This window comes from Tupaia chinensis, unplaced genomic scaffold (assembly GCF_000334495.1).
Source record: "Tupaia chinensis unplaced genomic scaffold, TupChi_1.0 Scaffold000660_1, whole genome shotgun sequence".
Lineage (NCBI taxonomy): Eukaryota > Metazoa > Chordata > Mammalia > Scandentia > Tupaiidae > Tupaia > Tupaia belangeri.
Window position 1 is genome coordinate 39,062 of NW_006160182.1, and position 16,415 is coordinate 55,476.

The window sequence follows — 16,415 nt, forward strand, 5'->3', positions numbered from 1 at the left end:
CGGGTGCCAGAAATGTTCTGTATCGGGAATGTAGAGTGGCTACATGACCTCACATTTGTCAAAACTCAAGGAACTGCACACTTAAAAAGGGAGAATTTTATTATGTGAAAATTACACTATAAACAAATAGAACTTAAGAAAAATAATAAGACAAACTTAATAGACACTGAAGTAAAATAAGCCTAAGGAGAAAAATAACTTACAGGTTTTGCAATTCAAGAGTCGTCATGAGGATATTCTCAACTGTGGTGATACTTGTGTTGTTCCCATGTCTCTGAAGGAAAAAGCCCAAACATCATATAAACTCCAATATAAAAATTCTTTAGTTAAAATGCATATTTCAAGTCTATTAAACAAACTAGCCCAAAAGTATGTTTGCTATAGAAGATCATTTTAGAAAGTTAATATTGAATACATTCATTTATCTATATCATCAATTAATGATCTTGGCACTGAAAAGTAGTACTTATACCATTTTAAAATTTTAACCATTATGGGGACCAACAGTTGGCATAAAGGCTAAGTTGCTGGACTCCCATGGACCGTGGTTGGAGTCCCGGACCCAGTGGCTTAAACTCACATTGAGCGACTGTGCGTGTATGCCCTAGATCCTGAGAGGAAAATGGAGAAGGGACTGTGGTGTGGCCATCCCCCCAATGGGGGGTTGGGGGGATGATTTCTTGCTTTCTGTCTCTCTGTCTCTTTCTGGCGAGCGCACGTGGCCTATAGCAAAAACATCTCCCCCAATTTTTTTTTTTTTTACCATTATCTTATTGCTCATTTTCATACTATATTCACCTCTTTTCATTACTTTCTTTCTTTTTTTAAGATATTTGTTATAAAGAGCACGTGCCAGAGAAACACAGTGACAAGGAAAGTGAGAGATCACCCCCCTAGGGGGGATGTCCACACTCTAATCCCTTCTTCTCCATTCTCCTCTCGAGATTTTGGGCACACATACACATGTGCCTGGTGTGATTTTCAAGCTGTTAGGTTCAGGACCTGAACCATGTTTGGCTATGTGGGAATCCTGCATCTTAATTGCTATACCACCTGCCAGCCCCTATCTTTTTTTAAAGGTACATCTTATATCTCTTTGCTTTTGGGGATAAATTATATTTCCATAGGAGTCCACATGTTCCTTGTTTATATGTGTTCTTCCACAGTGCTCTCCCCCTGTTGGTTGTCTCACTCATGATATATCCTTTTTAAATCCTTTTCTTTGCCAATCACTTTTTTAAAATAAGACTCATTAAAATTAAAATTACAATTTTTTTTATCCTAAATGCAAAATACTTAATCTTTGATGAAAGTATAAAGAAGCACAGAAATCACCTCCTGACTTATGAGATTACTGCAATACTTACAGGTATTTTAATGCTGGTAATTTAAAAAGATATGAATTTTCAACAGCTGTCAGAGGACTGCACCTGAGAATTCTGAAAAATACAATGATTAAATTAACTGTATTTTCTTTTCTTTTCAAGAGTTTTAATAATTATTTTTTATTTAACTTTATTTATTTATTATTTTTAACTTGACCAGATTATATATATATATGTGTGTGTGTGTGTGTGTGTGTATGTATATATATATATATATAGAGAGAGAGAGAGAGAGAGAGAGAGATGGGGGGTGAGTGAGAAAGACAGAAAAAGAGAGAGGGAAAGTGAAGCCACCAGACCCGGGACTTGAACTGCAATCGCCATGTGGGAGTCCAATGCCCCTAACCACCATGCCACCTGCCAGCCTCTTCTTAAGAGATTTTTGCTATATGGCATGGGTGTTTTCTAGAGAGATGGAGAGATAGAGAGAGACAGAAAGCACAAAATCACCCCCCCAGGGGGAATGGCCATGCTGCAACTCCAGTCTCCTGTTGGGATTTTGGGCATGCATATACATGCGTCCAGCACAAGTTTTAAGCCTCCAGGTCGGGGACTCCAACCACAGTCGACCACAAGGGGCTCCAGCAATGTAACCATTACACCATCTTCATTTTTAATATGCATCATATTACATGAAAAAATTATATTCATTTTTTTTGGGTATAGAATTTGTAGGTTAAAATACACACACACACACACACACACACACACACACACATACACACGCACATACACACGCACATACAAACAAAAAAATTTTTAGCCTTACAATCCAGAAAGCATTCTTCCTTTGGAAACTACCCAGATCTCTGAAAGACGAAGTGGAAAACAGAAAGAGAAAAAAGCTATAGGAAAAAAAACTGGGTAGCAAAGAAAAAATATGCCAAAGAATTTTTCAGGTTCACCCTAGAAGTAACTGCTGGTAGGAGTCCTTGCTCTGTAGGAACCACTATTTCTAGTGTCCTCCCTAATTCAAATGCTTGTTTATCATCTTTCAAAAATTGTAAAAATTAATGATTTAATCTAATCAGTTAAGAAATAGGACCATTTTCTTGGCTTTGGAGCCAAGGAGAAAGGGATAAATCTAAAAGGAAGAGCCAGCCTAAAGCGTACTTCCTCCCATCACATATTCTCATTTGTGTTCTTATACCACGTCACAGCCTTGGTTACACTGACATAATCACCTGCTTACTTGTCAGTCTCCGGGACTGTCAGCTCCTTGAGGGCAGGGATTACACCTTACTGTTGATGTCATCCCTGTCCCTGACACAATGCCTGAAATTAACTAGGTATTTAATAAATGTTTGAATAAACATTTTGTTTACATAGCAATAAAATGAATAAATTCATTTTTTTGATGAAAATCTATTCCAAAATGCCAAAATAGATTTTCCTTTTCAATTCTTTAAAGTAAGCAAGCAAACAAACAAACAAACAAACAAAAAAAGAGAAACAAGGAAAAAAAGAAAATCTGTCTTTGGATTAACTTAAGAATTATTAACACACTTTTGTACAATATTATAAAGATAATCATTAGCATTGGTATCTGTTGGGATACCAGGCCTCTATAATCAGCATTTCACATTTAACTCGTAGAATAACCTTATATGGTAGCTATTATTCCATTTTACAAATGAGGAAACCGAGGCAGAGCAGTTATGTGATCTGTTCTAGGTTGCCAAGCTAATGAGGGGCAAAGCTGGAATTTGAGCTCAGTTCTAACTGCAGAGTCTGTGTTTAACCTATAGAAAGAAAAGGAATTTTATTTTATTAAATTAATCTATTTATTTATTTTAAATTGACCAATCAGTGTAACTTATTTATTAATTTTCTAAAAGAACTATTTTATTTAACTTTACTTATTTACTTACTTACTTATTTATTTATTTATTTTAATTTGACCAGAGAGGGACAGAGTAAGAGAGAGAGGGAAAATGAGAAAGCAAGTCACCAGGTCCAGGACTTGAACTGCGGTCAGCCATATAGGAGTCCAGCATGCCATCTGCTGGCCTTTATTTATTTATTTGTTTTGAGAGAGTTTTGCTATAGGGAGCATGCGCTCACTAGAGAGAGAAACAGAAAGCAAGAAATCACCTCCAGGGAGCATGACCACACCGCAATCCCTTCTCTTCCATTTCCCTCTCAGCATTTTGGGCATACACGTCCATGTACTCAGTGTTGAGTTTTAAGCCATGTACCCAGTGCTGGGTTTCAAGCTGTTGAGTCTGTAGTTGAACCGTAGTTGACTACATGGGAGTCCAGCAATATAACCATTTCACCTTCTGCTGGTCCCCAAACGGATTTTAAATAGCTTTTACTCTGACCTTAATAGTGAGAGGAATAAACATAGAAACACCTTTTCAAACTTTACTCATCTGGAGAGCCTCCATGATAATTATAGTTCTCTTTTTGTTCCTTTTCCCTAATTACTGCCCATGATTAAATATTTAGCCTCTGGTGTTGAGACTTGAGAGATTTAAAGAAATGCTATAAGTGACATCAGTGAAAATGGTAAAGAAAGACATCTGAAAACTAACTCCTCCAAAAATGTACAACAAAAACAAAAAGGCAAAAATGGTCAGAGTAACATTTTCAGAACTCTGGAAATTTAGTCAAAAGTTTGCAGCAATTCAAGGAGTACTTATTCAAGAAACAATGGCTGGATCTCTGTAAGAATGGTGAGATCTGTGTTGTTTTAGCTTGCCCTAGACTAGTCTTTACTCCTCTGCTCTGTGGTAGCCTTGAGGAATAGCCCATGCCCACAGCACAGAGGGAGCAGAAGGGAGCTGGTTCTCCTTCAAAGCCTCCTTCCCAGGGAACAGTAGTTATTTGACCTGTCTACTGGTTCCCTGAAACACCTCCCTTGAAAGGCTTGTCTTTATTTGACCTCAGTGAGACCTGTCTAGGTCTAAAAGTCTTCCCAGAGGGAGTTTTTGGAGAACGAACAATTACAGGCAAGCATTTTAACACGGAAGCTGTGTGAAGCAATGAATAATAATAGTTGGGGAAAAATGAAATTCACAGGAAAAGCTGAGTAATGAGATGTTCACAGGAACTTTGAAATACTCCCATGTATCCTTGGGAAACCAAAAGACCGTAAGACATAGTCCTGGGAATCTGGAAGGCCGTGTGTAGGGTTTGTGAACAAAGTCAGGGAAGACCTAAGAAGTCCCTCAACTCTTGTCTCTAGTTGCTCTTGAGGTTCCGCACAAGTAGGAAGTGAAAGCTAAGGCAAGGCTGTAAACCTCCTGGCTGAGTGCTGAACTCACCCCCAACATGCACACAGAGCCCGGAGAGAAGCCTGGGAGAACTGATGGCTGCAGGCATTTAGGGAACTCTCTATCCAATTACTAGCTGAACACAAGGCTAACCAAATCGAGACTTCAGTGGCCACACATGACAGACAACACAGACTTTAGTGATTTTTCTGACCTAATTCTGTAAAGAAACGGGAACTTTTTTTTTTTTTAGAGACAGATTTTTTACTATAGAACACGTGCACTCACTGGAGAGGCAGAGAGAAAGTGAGAAATCACCCCCCGGGGGGAATGGCCATGCCACAACCTTCCCCTCCATTTTCCTCCTGGGATTTGGGCAGGCATGCCCATGTGCCTGGTTTGATTTTTGAAGAAACTGGGTCCAGGATTCCAACCACAGACAGCCATGTGGGAGTGCAGTGACATAATCATTACGCTATCAGCTGGTCCCAAGAAACAGAACTTTTCCAACAGGCAGCAACAGGCAATAGAGAGGGGGTTGTGGCATAGCCATCCCCTCTGGGAATGATTTATTACTTTCTGTCTCTGTCTCTCTGACAAGTACACATGCTCTATAGCAAAAATTTCTCTTAACAAAAAAGAGGGAGAAGAAGAAGAAGAAGAAAAAGAAGAAACCACTTCAGTCACTGAGGTGTTGTTTTATCCACTGCTTAGTCAGAACCAATAATAATTACTGCAAATACATATAGGCAAGAAAAACTCATTTTTTTCTCACCCAAGTGGGGGGCATATAGAAGCATTAAGCTATAACCACCAACTCTCTGAGGTGGGTGTCATGAAGGATAACTGCACCCCTGACATCATCATCTCATGACGTGCCCGCTGAGTCCCTACGTGAAAGATCTTTGAAGCTGTGAAGGTATGGGGTAAAGTCCTGCCTTCAGGGGAACACGAAGCAAGTGCTCTTGGGAGAACTGGTGTGTAGGGATGGAGTCAGAAACCCGACCAAGAGCAGTACTTGAAATAGGCCCTGAGGAATTTCAAGAGGCACAGATGAAAGGAGATTGACAAAGACATAAAAAAAGGTGCAAAGGGAAGGAAAGCAGCAGACCTCTAACAGGAGTGAGGAGCTCTTCAGTGACAGCACTGGAGGAAGTGGGTGATTCGGTTGCAAAGCCAGGGCCCTTAATATCAAACTAATAAGACAATGTGGGGGTTTCTGCACCTGGCTGTGATTCAGAATCCCCTGGAGAACTTCGTCAGGATACAGATTCTGGGGTCCCCATCTAGTGAACCGGACTACAGGCTCCCACTTGGGAGCCTATCAGCTACAGGTTTAGCACTAGAGAGTGACTTGACCACAGCTGTGAGCACTGTAGGGGCTCTAGGGAAGATCAGACCCTAGGCATACCAAACTGGGTTCCTCGGTCTGATGCGAGGCCCCTCCTATGCACTGCCACAGTCCTCTGGTCATGTCTCCCACATGGGAGTGCAGATCACACTCTACTGGACTCAGTGCTTGAGCTCCAGGTAGGCCAAGTTCAGCAAATGGGGACTTGCTGACTGAGCTAAGCGAAGACAGAGTGAAATAAGTAGGACAATTAGAAAGCCGCTGACACCCAGAAGGGTAAGAACCTAAGATAGCACAGGGGCAATCGGCATGAAAGGAAGATTAGAGACTGACAAGGCACCTTTGGGCTGAGGATAGCACTTAATAGCCCTTAGAGGTGCAGTGCCAGCTATGTGCTCAAAAGCCCAGGCAGTCAGGGGTAAGGCCAAACAGCTGACTGTCTCAGGTGAATATTCAGATGCTCTACCTGGATTCCACTCTTAACAAAACCTCATACCTCATTATGAGTATAACATTTAGAGCACAGATGCTCATATATTCTAAGGTAGAGTCAGCAAATTTCTGTATTGGGCCAGACAGTAAATATTTTAGGCTGTACAAACCACAACAACCTCTGTTGCAACTACTTCATTCTGCCAGGAATGGCGAAAAGGCTACTCCTGCTAAAGGGGACCAGCCCAAGGGCTCAAAGCAGTCACAGGCTTGCCTCAGGGTTGACGCTCTTAAGGTTCCCTGCACACTGGCTGGGAAACTTGGTCTAGAGAGAGCCTTTTTGTGAGATACTCTCCCAACCTCCCCTGCCCGCTGCACCAGGACATGAGGTATCTGCTGGCTTCCGACACAGCTCAAGAGAAGCGCCCAACATCCCACACGCCACAGTTCCTCCCCAGAGTAAACATTCTCCAGCTGATCTCACTTGTGGGTGACAGACTTCAGGAGGGGCCAGAAGACAGGCTGAGGCAGAGGCTTCTGGTGAGCACTTTTCTTCCTCTTCCCTCCAGCCTCGGCTCGGATGTGCTTCGCATGCAGGCCGTGGATGAACATGGCCTCCAGGGCACTGCACATGGTGTTGGCATCTCCGTCTTTGCTAGTGACTACTGTGTCCAGGGACACATACTGCTTCTGTAGTGCCTTTACAGATGCCACCAGCTTCTTCTTGATGACCTGGGCAACAACAAACAGAACACAGGCCTTAACATGAAAATGCTAGGGAGGGCCCCTGGAATGTACCTCTTAGCTTCTTGCCAAATACACATACAACCGCATAGGAACAAAACTTTTCTGCAAAATCAACATACCTTAATTATAGCAAAGATAGAGCATGGAGAAAAAGAAAGTCATATACACGCAGGGCCCAGAGATAACTACTATACTGATGTCTGGCATATCCTTCATTGTGGGTCCTTATTCTCCCTAAACTTATCTTCTTCAGTGACATAGCCGTATAATCGTGGGTTTTACTTTTTTAACTGCAAGAGGGCATACGCAAGAATCGTGGGTTTTACTTTTTTAACTGCAAGAATCCCTCAAAGGATGTGATCACATTACAATCCATTTTCCTCCTTATCTCCCTCCTGTTTGCCTAGTTAATTATTTGGACTGCAAGTGACAACAGTGCTATCAAGAGATCACATGTCCCAAAACTCCAAATCTGGCAGTTTTAGAAAGTCTTGTCATAACGTCCGTTTGCACTTCGTATTAATTAGCACATAAGTTAGCCAAATGGACTTTGGTTAGAAAACTGCATAACTGAATTTTCAAATCAGCAATCTATACTCTACGTGGCTCCAAAGGAAGAAAAAATTGTTTTAAGAATAAAGGAAGTGGGGCCGGCAGGTGGCATGATGGTTAGGGGTGCTGGACTCCTACATGGCCAGTCGTGGTTTAAGTCCTAGAACTGGCAACTTACTTTATCAGTTTACCTCTTTCTCTCTCTCACTTGCTCTGACTCTGTCCCTTTCCGGCCGAATAAAACAAAGAAATATTGGGCATGCATGCAGACACATCGGGCATGTTTTCCACGCTGCTTAGGGTGAGATTTGAACGCTGGTTGGCCATGTGGGATCCAGCTTCAATGTGAACCACTGAGCTACAGGCCAGTCCCTAATCTCAGGCCTAACTCTTAGCTGGGCATATACTTGCCCATGATCCGGGCTGGCTACAGGCTAGAGGTGGACCACCATATCAGGACCCTGTTGGAGTCCATCTATCTCTCTTCCTCTCCAGTTCATGGAAGAAACAGACAAGCTACATGTGTAAGAGGCAAAAGGTGCTGCTTTAGAACAATAAAAGCATAAAGAAATTAACAAAGATCCTAGGCCTGAAATCCAGAGGCTCAGATGCAGTCTCAGCTCTGTCAGTGAGTCAGTGACTACCTGGGTCACCTGAGACATTTCACTTAACCTCTCTGAGCCTCGGTGTCCTCATATGGTAAATGGAAATAATATCTCCTGAGCTACAGCACTGTGGGGAGTGCTCCTTGAGGGAAGGACTTGTTCTTTGTTCATTTTTGTGTCCTCAACATTTGGTGCTGCGCATGACACTAGTACTCAATAAACGCTTGCTAAATGAATACATTACAAAATGCACAAAAAGTCTTTAGCAAATACTGAGTAAAAACTACTTAATCATAATTATGTCAAAATTACCTAAGTGTTTGAAAAAAGAAAGAATTTGTGAAAAAGGTAGTTTTAATTGTTGAGTGATAAAATTATGTAAAAATATTTTCTTTTTCTTTTGATTTTAGCCCACACAGTTAATGTTAATATTCATTGAAAAGTTAAACTAATAAATAAAGTAACAGCTCCAGCTATGTGGCAATGTTGTATGGGATTGTGTGAAGGCCACGTGAGAGGGTCAGGTTCTATTCCTGACTCATCCTAAAGGCTGGGTGCAGTGCCATGTGCCGGTAGTCCCATCTACTGACGAGGCTGAGGCAGGAAGACTGGAACACAGTGAGACCCTGTCTGAACTGCTAAACACACATACACACACACACACACACACACACACACACACACACACTACCCCCACCCCGCCCCCCCCAAACAAAGAGTATGAACATTCCACTCAATTGAGCACCTACCAGGAGTTGGGCTACGGGACACGGGGATGAATGAGGCATACCCTGAAGAAACTCAGGCCCTCAAGAAGCCAGTGCATGCAGCCCTTGTTAGAAGGCTGAGCTGCTGAGCTGCCCCAGGACTCTGCTCCAGCTCAGGAGGGCCCTGGAATGGCATGAGGACGGCAGCCCTGGAGAAAGGCCCCTGTAGGAAAGCAGGCTGGAATACATGTCAAGGTGGACCCCTGCTGGCCTGGGGCTGCAGAAAATTCTTGGAATTGGGGAGAAGCAGTGGGGATAAAAGGGAAATGCTGGCTTCTCCCCAAAGATCACCTCTGGATTCCACTGGGGAAATAACCCCAAAGCTCCTTGACCTCTTGCCTGTCTAACAGAACTGGCAGGGCTTGGTCCAGAGTGCCCAAGATTGTCCAGGCCCCAGAAGGGTGCAAAGGCATCTCCAACAGAGTGGGTGCAGGGGTCTCTGGTGAACTGGTGTCACACAATTATGCTTACTTGGCCTGGAAAATGGTTAAAAGGTCAAAGAAATACATACGCTGCCAACTTACTCCCACTACTGAAACAACAGCCAGTGCCTGGGTATATCTGTCTGCGAGCAACTCAATGCATTGGCCAAACTGTGCCAAATCAGGGCAGAAGGTCTGAAAGGAAATGCTTGGTGTCTAGGTAACCTGTCTCAAATCCCCACTGTTTGGGGTCAATTCCCATTTTATCACCAATAAATGATCTACATAGGGTGGCAGTCTTCTCAAAGCCCATTTCTGCTATAGCTCTTTCTCAGCCTGAGGCCTCCCTTTCCATCACTGGCCACTTCTTTCAAAGTGAGAAGACTTCCCACCTTTGATCCTCCCTTGCCCACCTACCGGGATGGCAGCCCGGGGGTCCAGTCCATTCTCCACCACTGAGAGCATTTCCACTCATGCAGCCGCTCCCCAGGAGAATCACATGACACCTGCAGAGCTGGCAGCAGTCAGATGAAGAAGCTCCCGGCTCACCCTCCGACCGGAGTCCTCTCAGTGGCGACAGCAGAGGTCAGCCCAGCTTACTCAAACTGCAACAGAAAGTCCTTGAGTGATACAAAAGTGCACACTGAGAGTGGATTTTAAGGAAGAAACCAAGAAAGGAGAAAAAGCCAGAGGGCTCTTTCCTTGAGCAATGAGGAGCCCCATGTGCCATGGGCTGGCTGGCCCATGGACTGTTAGGACAGTTCTCTACTCCACACCAGAAGCAGCACAGGAAGCCGGGGCCCTGTGGATAAAGAGTTGTGCGGAGGCTGAGTGAGATACAGAGCTGAGGGTGCGAGGAGGCTGCTGCAGCTGAAGGGGCCAAGAACCTGCAGGGCCCAGGAGGTAAAAGCTCACAATTCCCATTCAGGTCCCACCTAGCCCGACTCCTGTCCCAAGTCAGCCAGCCCAGCATGAGGAGTACGACTGCAGCAGCTTTACGAGCGGAGGGCTCTCCTGCTAACTCCTGCTTCTCCTTCAGGCTGCGAGGGTCTAGCCTGAACAGCACAGGGACATATCTGAACGGGACCACTGAGGGTTTAATCATAGTTTGCCATTAACCAGCTAGGCATGCTAGGGAGCAGCATCAGACCCACGGGGAGAATATGTAAAGAGCCTCGCCAGGACCTGGTATGCTCCAGGCATTGACGGTGTGTGTAATCCCAGGGGATGTGGACATCCCTTTCTACAGAAAGGGAGCACCAGGGCCTGAATGAGTATGTGAAAAAAGCTGAAGTCAGAACCTTGTTAAATCCTTCAGGGCAGCTGACTTCCTCCTGTGGGTGGGTGGAGTCCCGGGGGGCAGTCTGAGCCCCAGCAACTTGGACTGAGCTGGGCTCGGCTGGACAGCACATCCACATCCTGGCAACGCTCGGGAAGACCCTGCTGAGCATCAGGGGGAACACTAAGACAGTTAGGGCTGTCTCTGCTGTCTTACAGCCGTGCCCCAAAGAAGTTAAACCAGGGACCCTTAAATGGGTCTGTTCTCTTTACATAAGCTGCCTCACTTATATCTCTCCTTCTGAATGAATACCCTCACTTCAGAGCTAAGACCAGCAAAGGGAACTGGGACTCCAGGAGAACATCAGGCCAGCCAGGCAGAAAAGGTTTATAGGTCAGTGGCGGCACGTGAGGTCTGGAGAGGAGGAAGGCAGGGAGGCCTGAAATGGTGGAAGATGCCCGGGTTCAACCTCTGGCTTCTGGGGTTGCAGAGGGTACATAGGACCCAAGGAATCAAGACCCAGAGCTGACTTCCCTAAGTAAAGCCTCAGGGACGGACGGGTGTGGTGGAGGTTGGAGCCTGCAGCTCTGGTCTGGGCACCACAGCCAGCCAGGAAGGGCTCTGCCCCGGCTGCAACCCCTGGCTGACTACCTTGCCCACACTATTCTCTGCACCCACTACCTGGGGTTCTCAGGGCCCTCCAATGGTAACCAGTCCCACACTCTGGCCACCAGGATGACAGGGAAGGGTGTACTGCAGTTGGAGTCACTCCTAGAGAGTCCTGGAGGCTGAGTTCTTCAGTGTCACCCTTGTGCAGCCCAGAAGGCAAGTCCAGCTTCTCTGGCTCCAAGATCCTGCACTCAAATTCAATCCAGCGGCCTAAGGCCTCACCCTCAAGCTTGTCTTCTAGATAGAGCCCTCAAGCTCCAGACCCACCCTTCCCTCAGCCAGCTAGAAGGCCAGGACCTTGAGGACTTAGACCCCCAAGAATCTGAATAGCCTGAGCCCATTAAGGTCTCATTAACTAATTAGTTGAGAGTAACAGATTAATAGTATTCACATGTGGGGGTATCAATAAATGGGTGCTCTAGTAAAGTAACTGCTAAAATACCAAAGTAAACCGAAGCTAAGGGAGGGCAGGGCAGGGCCAGATAAGAAGAAACAAGTAACTGCCATCCAAAATAAAGTGTCAAAAAAGCCACAAAATGTCTGACATCAGCCTAGAAGAATCCAGAACAGTTGCTTGACAATTCACAAAACAGGACCAAGAGTTTGAGACTCAGCCATAATTCAGGACATGCTTCTTTATAGGAAGCAAAACACTTTACCTATTTGTGTCTGTTCCAGAATGTGCATAGAAACAGGTGCCCGATGGTCAATGACGTAAGAGCTCGTAGGTGGGAACTGAGCGGGGCCTGGGTCTCTTGACTGCTGGGTCAGCACTCCATCCCCCAGCGGGTGGCCCAGACCCCAATGCTGTCATTGTACGGGACTGCTTTCACTTTTGTCCTCAAAACACTCTTCACTAACACCAAGCCCCAAAAAGAGAGGCACAGGTTCAAGGAAGCCTGCACTGAGGGGAGAGAAAGAGCTTGGGCGACACTAACAAGGGACTCTGCAGACAGGACTGGTGAAAGTTCGGCAGGTGAAAGGTGACTTCTGCCACTGAGGAAACCCCAAACCACACGATGATTGCCTCCACCCCTAAGTATTATTTCACTCTTGCACAGCTCTCCGAAGTGAACAAGGCAAGCTTCTCCAATCTTATTCTCTCACTTCATTTAATTCTTACAATACGGTTAGAGGAAGATGACTATCCCTGGCTTATAAAGGAGGAAACTGAGGCACTGTGGAAAAGGATCTCAGGTTAGGGACAGAACTCTCTGGTTTCCTTGTTCCAGTTCTTTTGGTTTTCACCAGATCAAACAGTCTCATGCCAACTATTACTTACGGCATCTTCAGAGGTGCTCGGAAGTTCCATTTCATCAAATAAGGCCTAAAACCAAGAAGTAGTCTGGCCAATCAGACTGATAACCCAGCCAGCTAAACCCATGTCCCTTTCCACATTCCCAAAGTTTCAGAGCTGTCCTTCCTTAAATGTTCCAACATACAGTCGGGAAGGAACTCTCTTGGATTTTTTCCTTCAGTTATACTGCCTGGCTTTCTGTATCTGTCCAATTTCACTTCCTCCAGAGGCCAAGAAAGAAAGAAACAAGAAGAATGGCTTAGATGAGACTTACATTTAAAGAAGAAATGGATAACCTTCTCCGATTCACCATTCTTAGAACACTTGCTCCATCAGCAAACAGCAAACTTGTCTCTTTAGAGACTTCTCAGCCACTCCCCACAGCCTTCTCTCTGCTGCCTGAACTGCATACCTGGCTGCTCAGAACAGCTGCCTGGTATTTAAGCCATCCAACTGCTATACCGATTGATGAGTCGAGCTTTTTGTTTTTTTTTTCCCAGCTGGAAAAAAAGTGACAAGGTTATATTCTGATTCAGAAAGGCAGCTGATCTTTCAGACACGTGTGTGCTGAATAAGTATATAGCACCCCCTTCCATCTGAAGAAAGCTGATTTCTAAACAAGTGTCCTCCGGCAGGTGGGGTTGGGGGAGTGGGTGAGACTGGGCTAGGAGGCCTTTAAAGCAATTAAAGACCAGCTGGAGGGCAAGACATTTCTTGTGATTCCCAGACCAAGAGCTGGTGAGTGAGGGCAGGATTGTGAAATGGGTGAACACTGGGTATCTTTCTTTCCTCCCTCTCTCCTTCCATCCAGTAACACCCTCTCCCCTATATTCCTGTCCCACAGTCCACAGGATTTTAAAAAATCATTTATTTAATTTAAAAAATTATTAGTATTATTTTTTAATTTGACCACAGAGAGAAAGAGAGAAAGGGAAAGTGAGAAAGCAAGTCACCAGGTCTGAGAGTCAAACTGCAGCTGTGGGACTGGGAGTCCAGTGCCCCATCCACCACACCACTCGCCAGCCCCCAGTGCACAGGATTTTAACAAGGACTAGACTCTGGATGAGTGAAAATGGGAACTTTGCCTGACTCACTGAGCACTGCACTTCTATACCGAGGGTGGTGCTTGGCACACAACGGTGCCCTCAATTACTTGAATGAACTGAATAAAGTAAACAGAAGGCACAAGGCAGATATCCCCTTTGCCCAGAATATGGGACGCTAAGTAAGTGGTGGGGAATGCCTTCATTAAACCAAGCTGTCGTTAAGGCTGAAAACCATTCAGATATTGCACCTTAATAGGAGAATTTGGAAGGCAGAATGGTATTCAGTTTTCAAAGGAATGAGATTATAAATGGCAAATGAAGATTCTGGGAACTCTTAAAATTGCTGTCAAATGGCAGGTCATCAGAAGTTGGAGTAAATGTGCACCTAAAAGCTCCCAGGAGGCCTTAAGTGCTGAGCATGAACCTGGGCACATCAGGTATGTCCCTCTGGGTCAGCTTCTCTGAGACAACTCGGCTCTCCATAGTCACAGAACCCACAAGGCCAAACTCAATGATCTAAAACCTACAAAAAGAGGACGCAGTCCAATAGCTTCTGTATCTGCCTAGGCCTCAGCCTCCAGGACCCACTCACTATGCTGCTCACACAGGCATGGCCCCGGCACCCACCATGTCCCCTGTGTTCAGCACTCGGATTGGCTTGTAGTCAGCAAGAGCAGGGAGGAGCACTGGGAGAGGGTGTGTCACAAGTGCCTGGACAACACACGTGAACAACATCCTGTGGCCACAGCCAACCCCAAACAGAACCTCCCTGGGGTTCCTCGGGCCAGGCTATCTGTCAAAAGGAAGTGATGACTTCCATTGCTCCACGCTGAGTGAGATGGGTGAGTGGCAATCTCTCACCTGCCACATATTTGAATGACACCAGCCATTCCAGCATCCAGCACAAGTAATTTAGTGTGAAAGCCAGAAACACAACCCCTGGGAACAGGTAAAAGTCAGATACCAGGAAAAGGTCCCCACTCCAGAGTAGGGGAAAGGAGAGAGGATGTCTACCCTTCCACACTAATGTACCACCGGAGGTCCTGGCCACACCAACCGAACCACTTGGCTTCTAAGTGCCGGGCTCAGAGCAAACACCTAGATTTGGCTATTAAAGGGCAGCTGGTGAGGTCAGCAAGGGACTCTGTGCTAAGTTTTCAGACCAAATGGAGCTGCGTCAAGGGACAAATGGCCGCAGTCTTGGATGGCTGCAGACGCGGGGCAGAGTGGAGGTGAGGGCAGCAGAGGTGAAAGAACATGGAGATCTCATTTTTATAAGGCTGAAGCAGTAGGAGTTGGGGGGTAGTTTAGCAAAGACTTAGGGACAAGAAGAGGTGGGAAATTAGGGGCCAACTTTGTGAGGACGTGAAGACACATGAAAGACAGACAAGTTGGGCCCAGAACCACCTAGAAGAAAGGTGTGAGCTCAACGGGACACGCTACTTTGAGATGGGTCTTAAGTTGGGGTGGCAGAGGTAGTGTTTGGGATAAACAGATCTTGGGGAGCTGGGGGTGGGGTGTGGGATAAGAAAGGGGAAACCAGATAGTGGGCCTCGGGCCCTTTGCGTGGAGCATCAGGACGGCCAGTCAGGGGTTGAGGGGTGAGCATGACGTGTGTTAAGCCGAGGCAAAGGCGTGTGGCCGGGATCGGGTTGGAATTGGTCTAAAGCGGGCTCGCGAGTGAGGCTGCCTTTATGGAAACCGGTGGTGAATGGCTGGGGTAAGAGTCCCAAGGGAGAAGGACCGGAGAGCAATGGCAGTGCGGCTTAGGCTGGGGTCCGGGTCGGGAGGGGAGCGGGGCGCGGGCTGGGAAGGGCTGAGGGCTCCGAAGCTGGGCAGTCTCAAGGCTCCCGGGGTCTGGGGCCACAGACAGGGCTGGAGGCCCACCGTCCGTTCGAGTCTCGGCCCCTTTACCCTTCCATCCCCCCTCGACCTCTGACCCCCAACTCACCTCAGAGAGCGGGAGGCGGGGTTGGGGGCGCTCCGGGCCGCTACTGCCTCTCAACCGCCTAAACGACGCTGTGGCCTCGCGACCACTGACAGCAGGAAGCGGCGCCTACAGCGCGTGACGCCAATACGTTGGCTCTGCGCTCAGGCCCCGCCCCTCGTCCCCGGAGCCAATCGCGGGCCCCGGAGGAGTCGCGGGGCGTGATCAACCGCTCTCTGAAATCTTAAGGTGCGAGTACCCGGGGCAGATATGTGGGTGGCGTGAGACCTCCGGATGCCAGCCTGGCGCACCGGCTAGTATTCTGTCTCGGGCCTGGGTCAGACGCGATCCTGACTTCTAGGTTCCTGACTTCACTCGGCCTCAGCAGCATCACGGCGACACTGGGGCTGTCACTTGGCCTCTCTCTGTAGAAGGTGGCCCTGGCATGCTGACATCTGAGAAGGACCTGCAAGGCCTCGCCTGTCTGCCTCCTTGAGGACACCAGCGCATCCTGGTGAGCAGAACCCGGGCCCATAATGGAGCCTACATCCTGGCGCCTTCAGACAAATGTACCCGTTTTGACCACACCTAATACCAAGAGAGCTCCTGGAGGTCCCCTCAGGCACTCTGCTGTTTTTAACTTCCCATCTGCCCTGTGGGGCAGGGAGCTCTGGGCCCTGCTTATTCTCTTTTTGCCCTGTAGTTGTTTCTTTCCATC

The 16,415-nt window shown here is 46.5% G+C and overlaps 1 protein-coding gene and 1 long non-coding RNA gene across 3 annotated transcripts in view; one reads left to right on the forward strand and one right to left on the reverse strand.

Moving 5' to 3' along the window:
* Positions 1 to 81: 81 nt before the first annotated feature.
* Positions 82 to 15,805, reverse strand: LOC102490406 (pleckstrin homology domain-containing family M member 1). Its single transcript, XM_014592138.2, has 4 exons — positions 15,722 to 15,805; positions 6,871 to 7,118; positions 1,368 to 1,439; positions 82 to 274 (listed from the first exon to the last, which is right to left on the reverse strand). Exons 2-4 carry the CDS (start codon positions 7,017 to 7,019, stop codon positions 226 to 228), a joined length of 270 nt encoding a protein of 89 aa, XP_014447624.1. The 5' UTR covers positions 7,020 to 7,118; positions 15,722 to 15,805; the 3' UTR covers positions 82 to 225.
* Positions 15,806 to 15,906: 101 nt separating this feature from the next.
* The window catches only part of LOC102491933 (uncharacterized), a 12,836-nt gene continuing 12,327 nt past the window's right edge, over positions 15,907 to 16,415 (forward strand). The window contains exons 1-2 of one of the 2 annotated variants that reach the window (XR_336214.3): positions 15,907 to 15,946; positions 16,059 to 16,211. This is a non-coding gene — a long non-coding RNA (uncharacterized LOC102491933). The other variant, XR_336213.2, reaches the window with a different exon arrangement.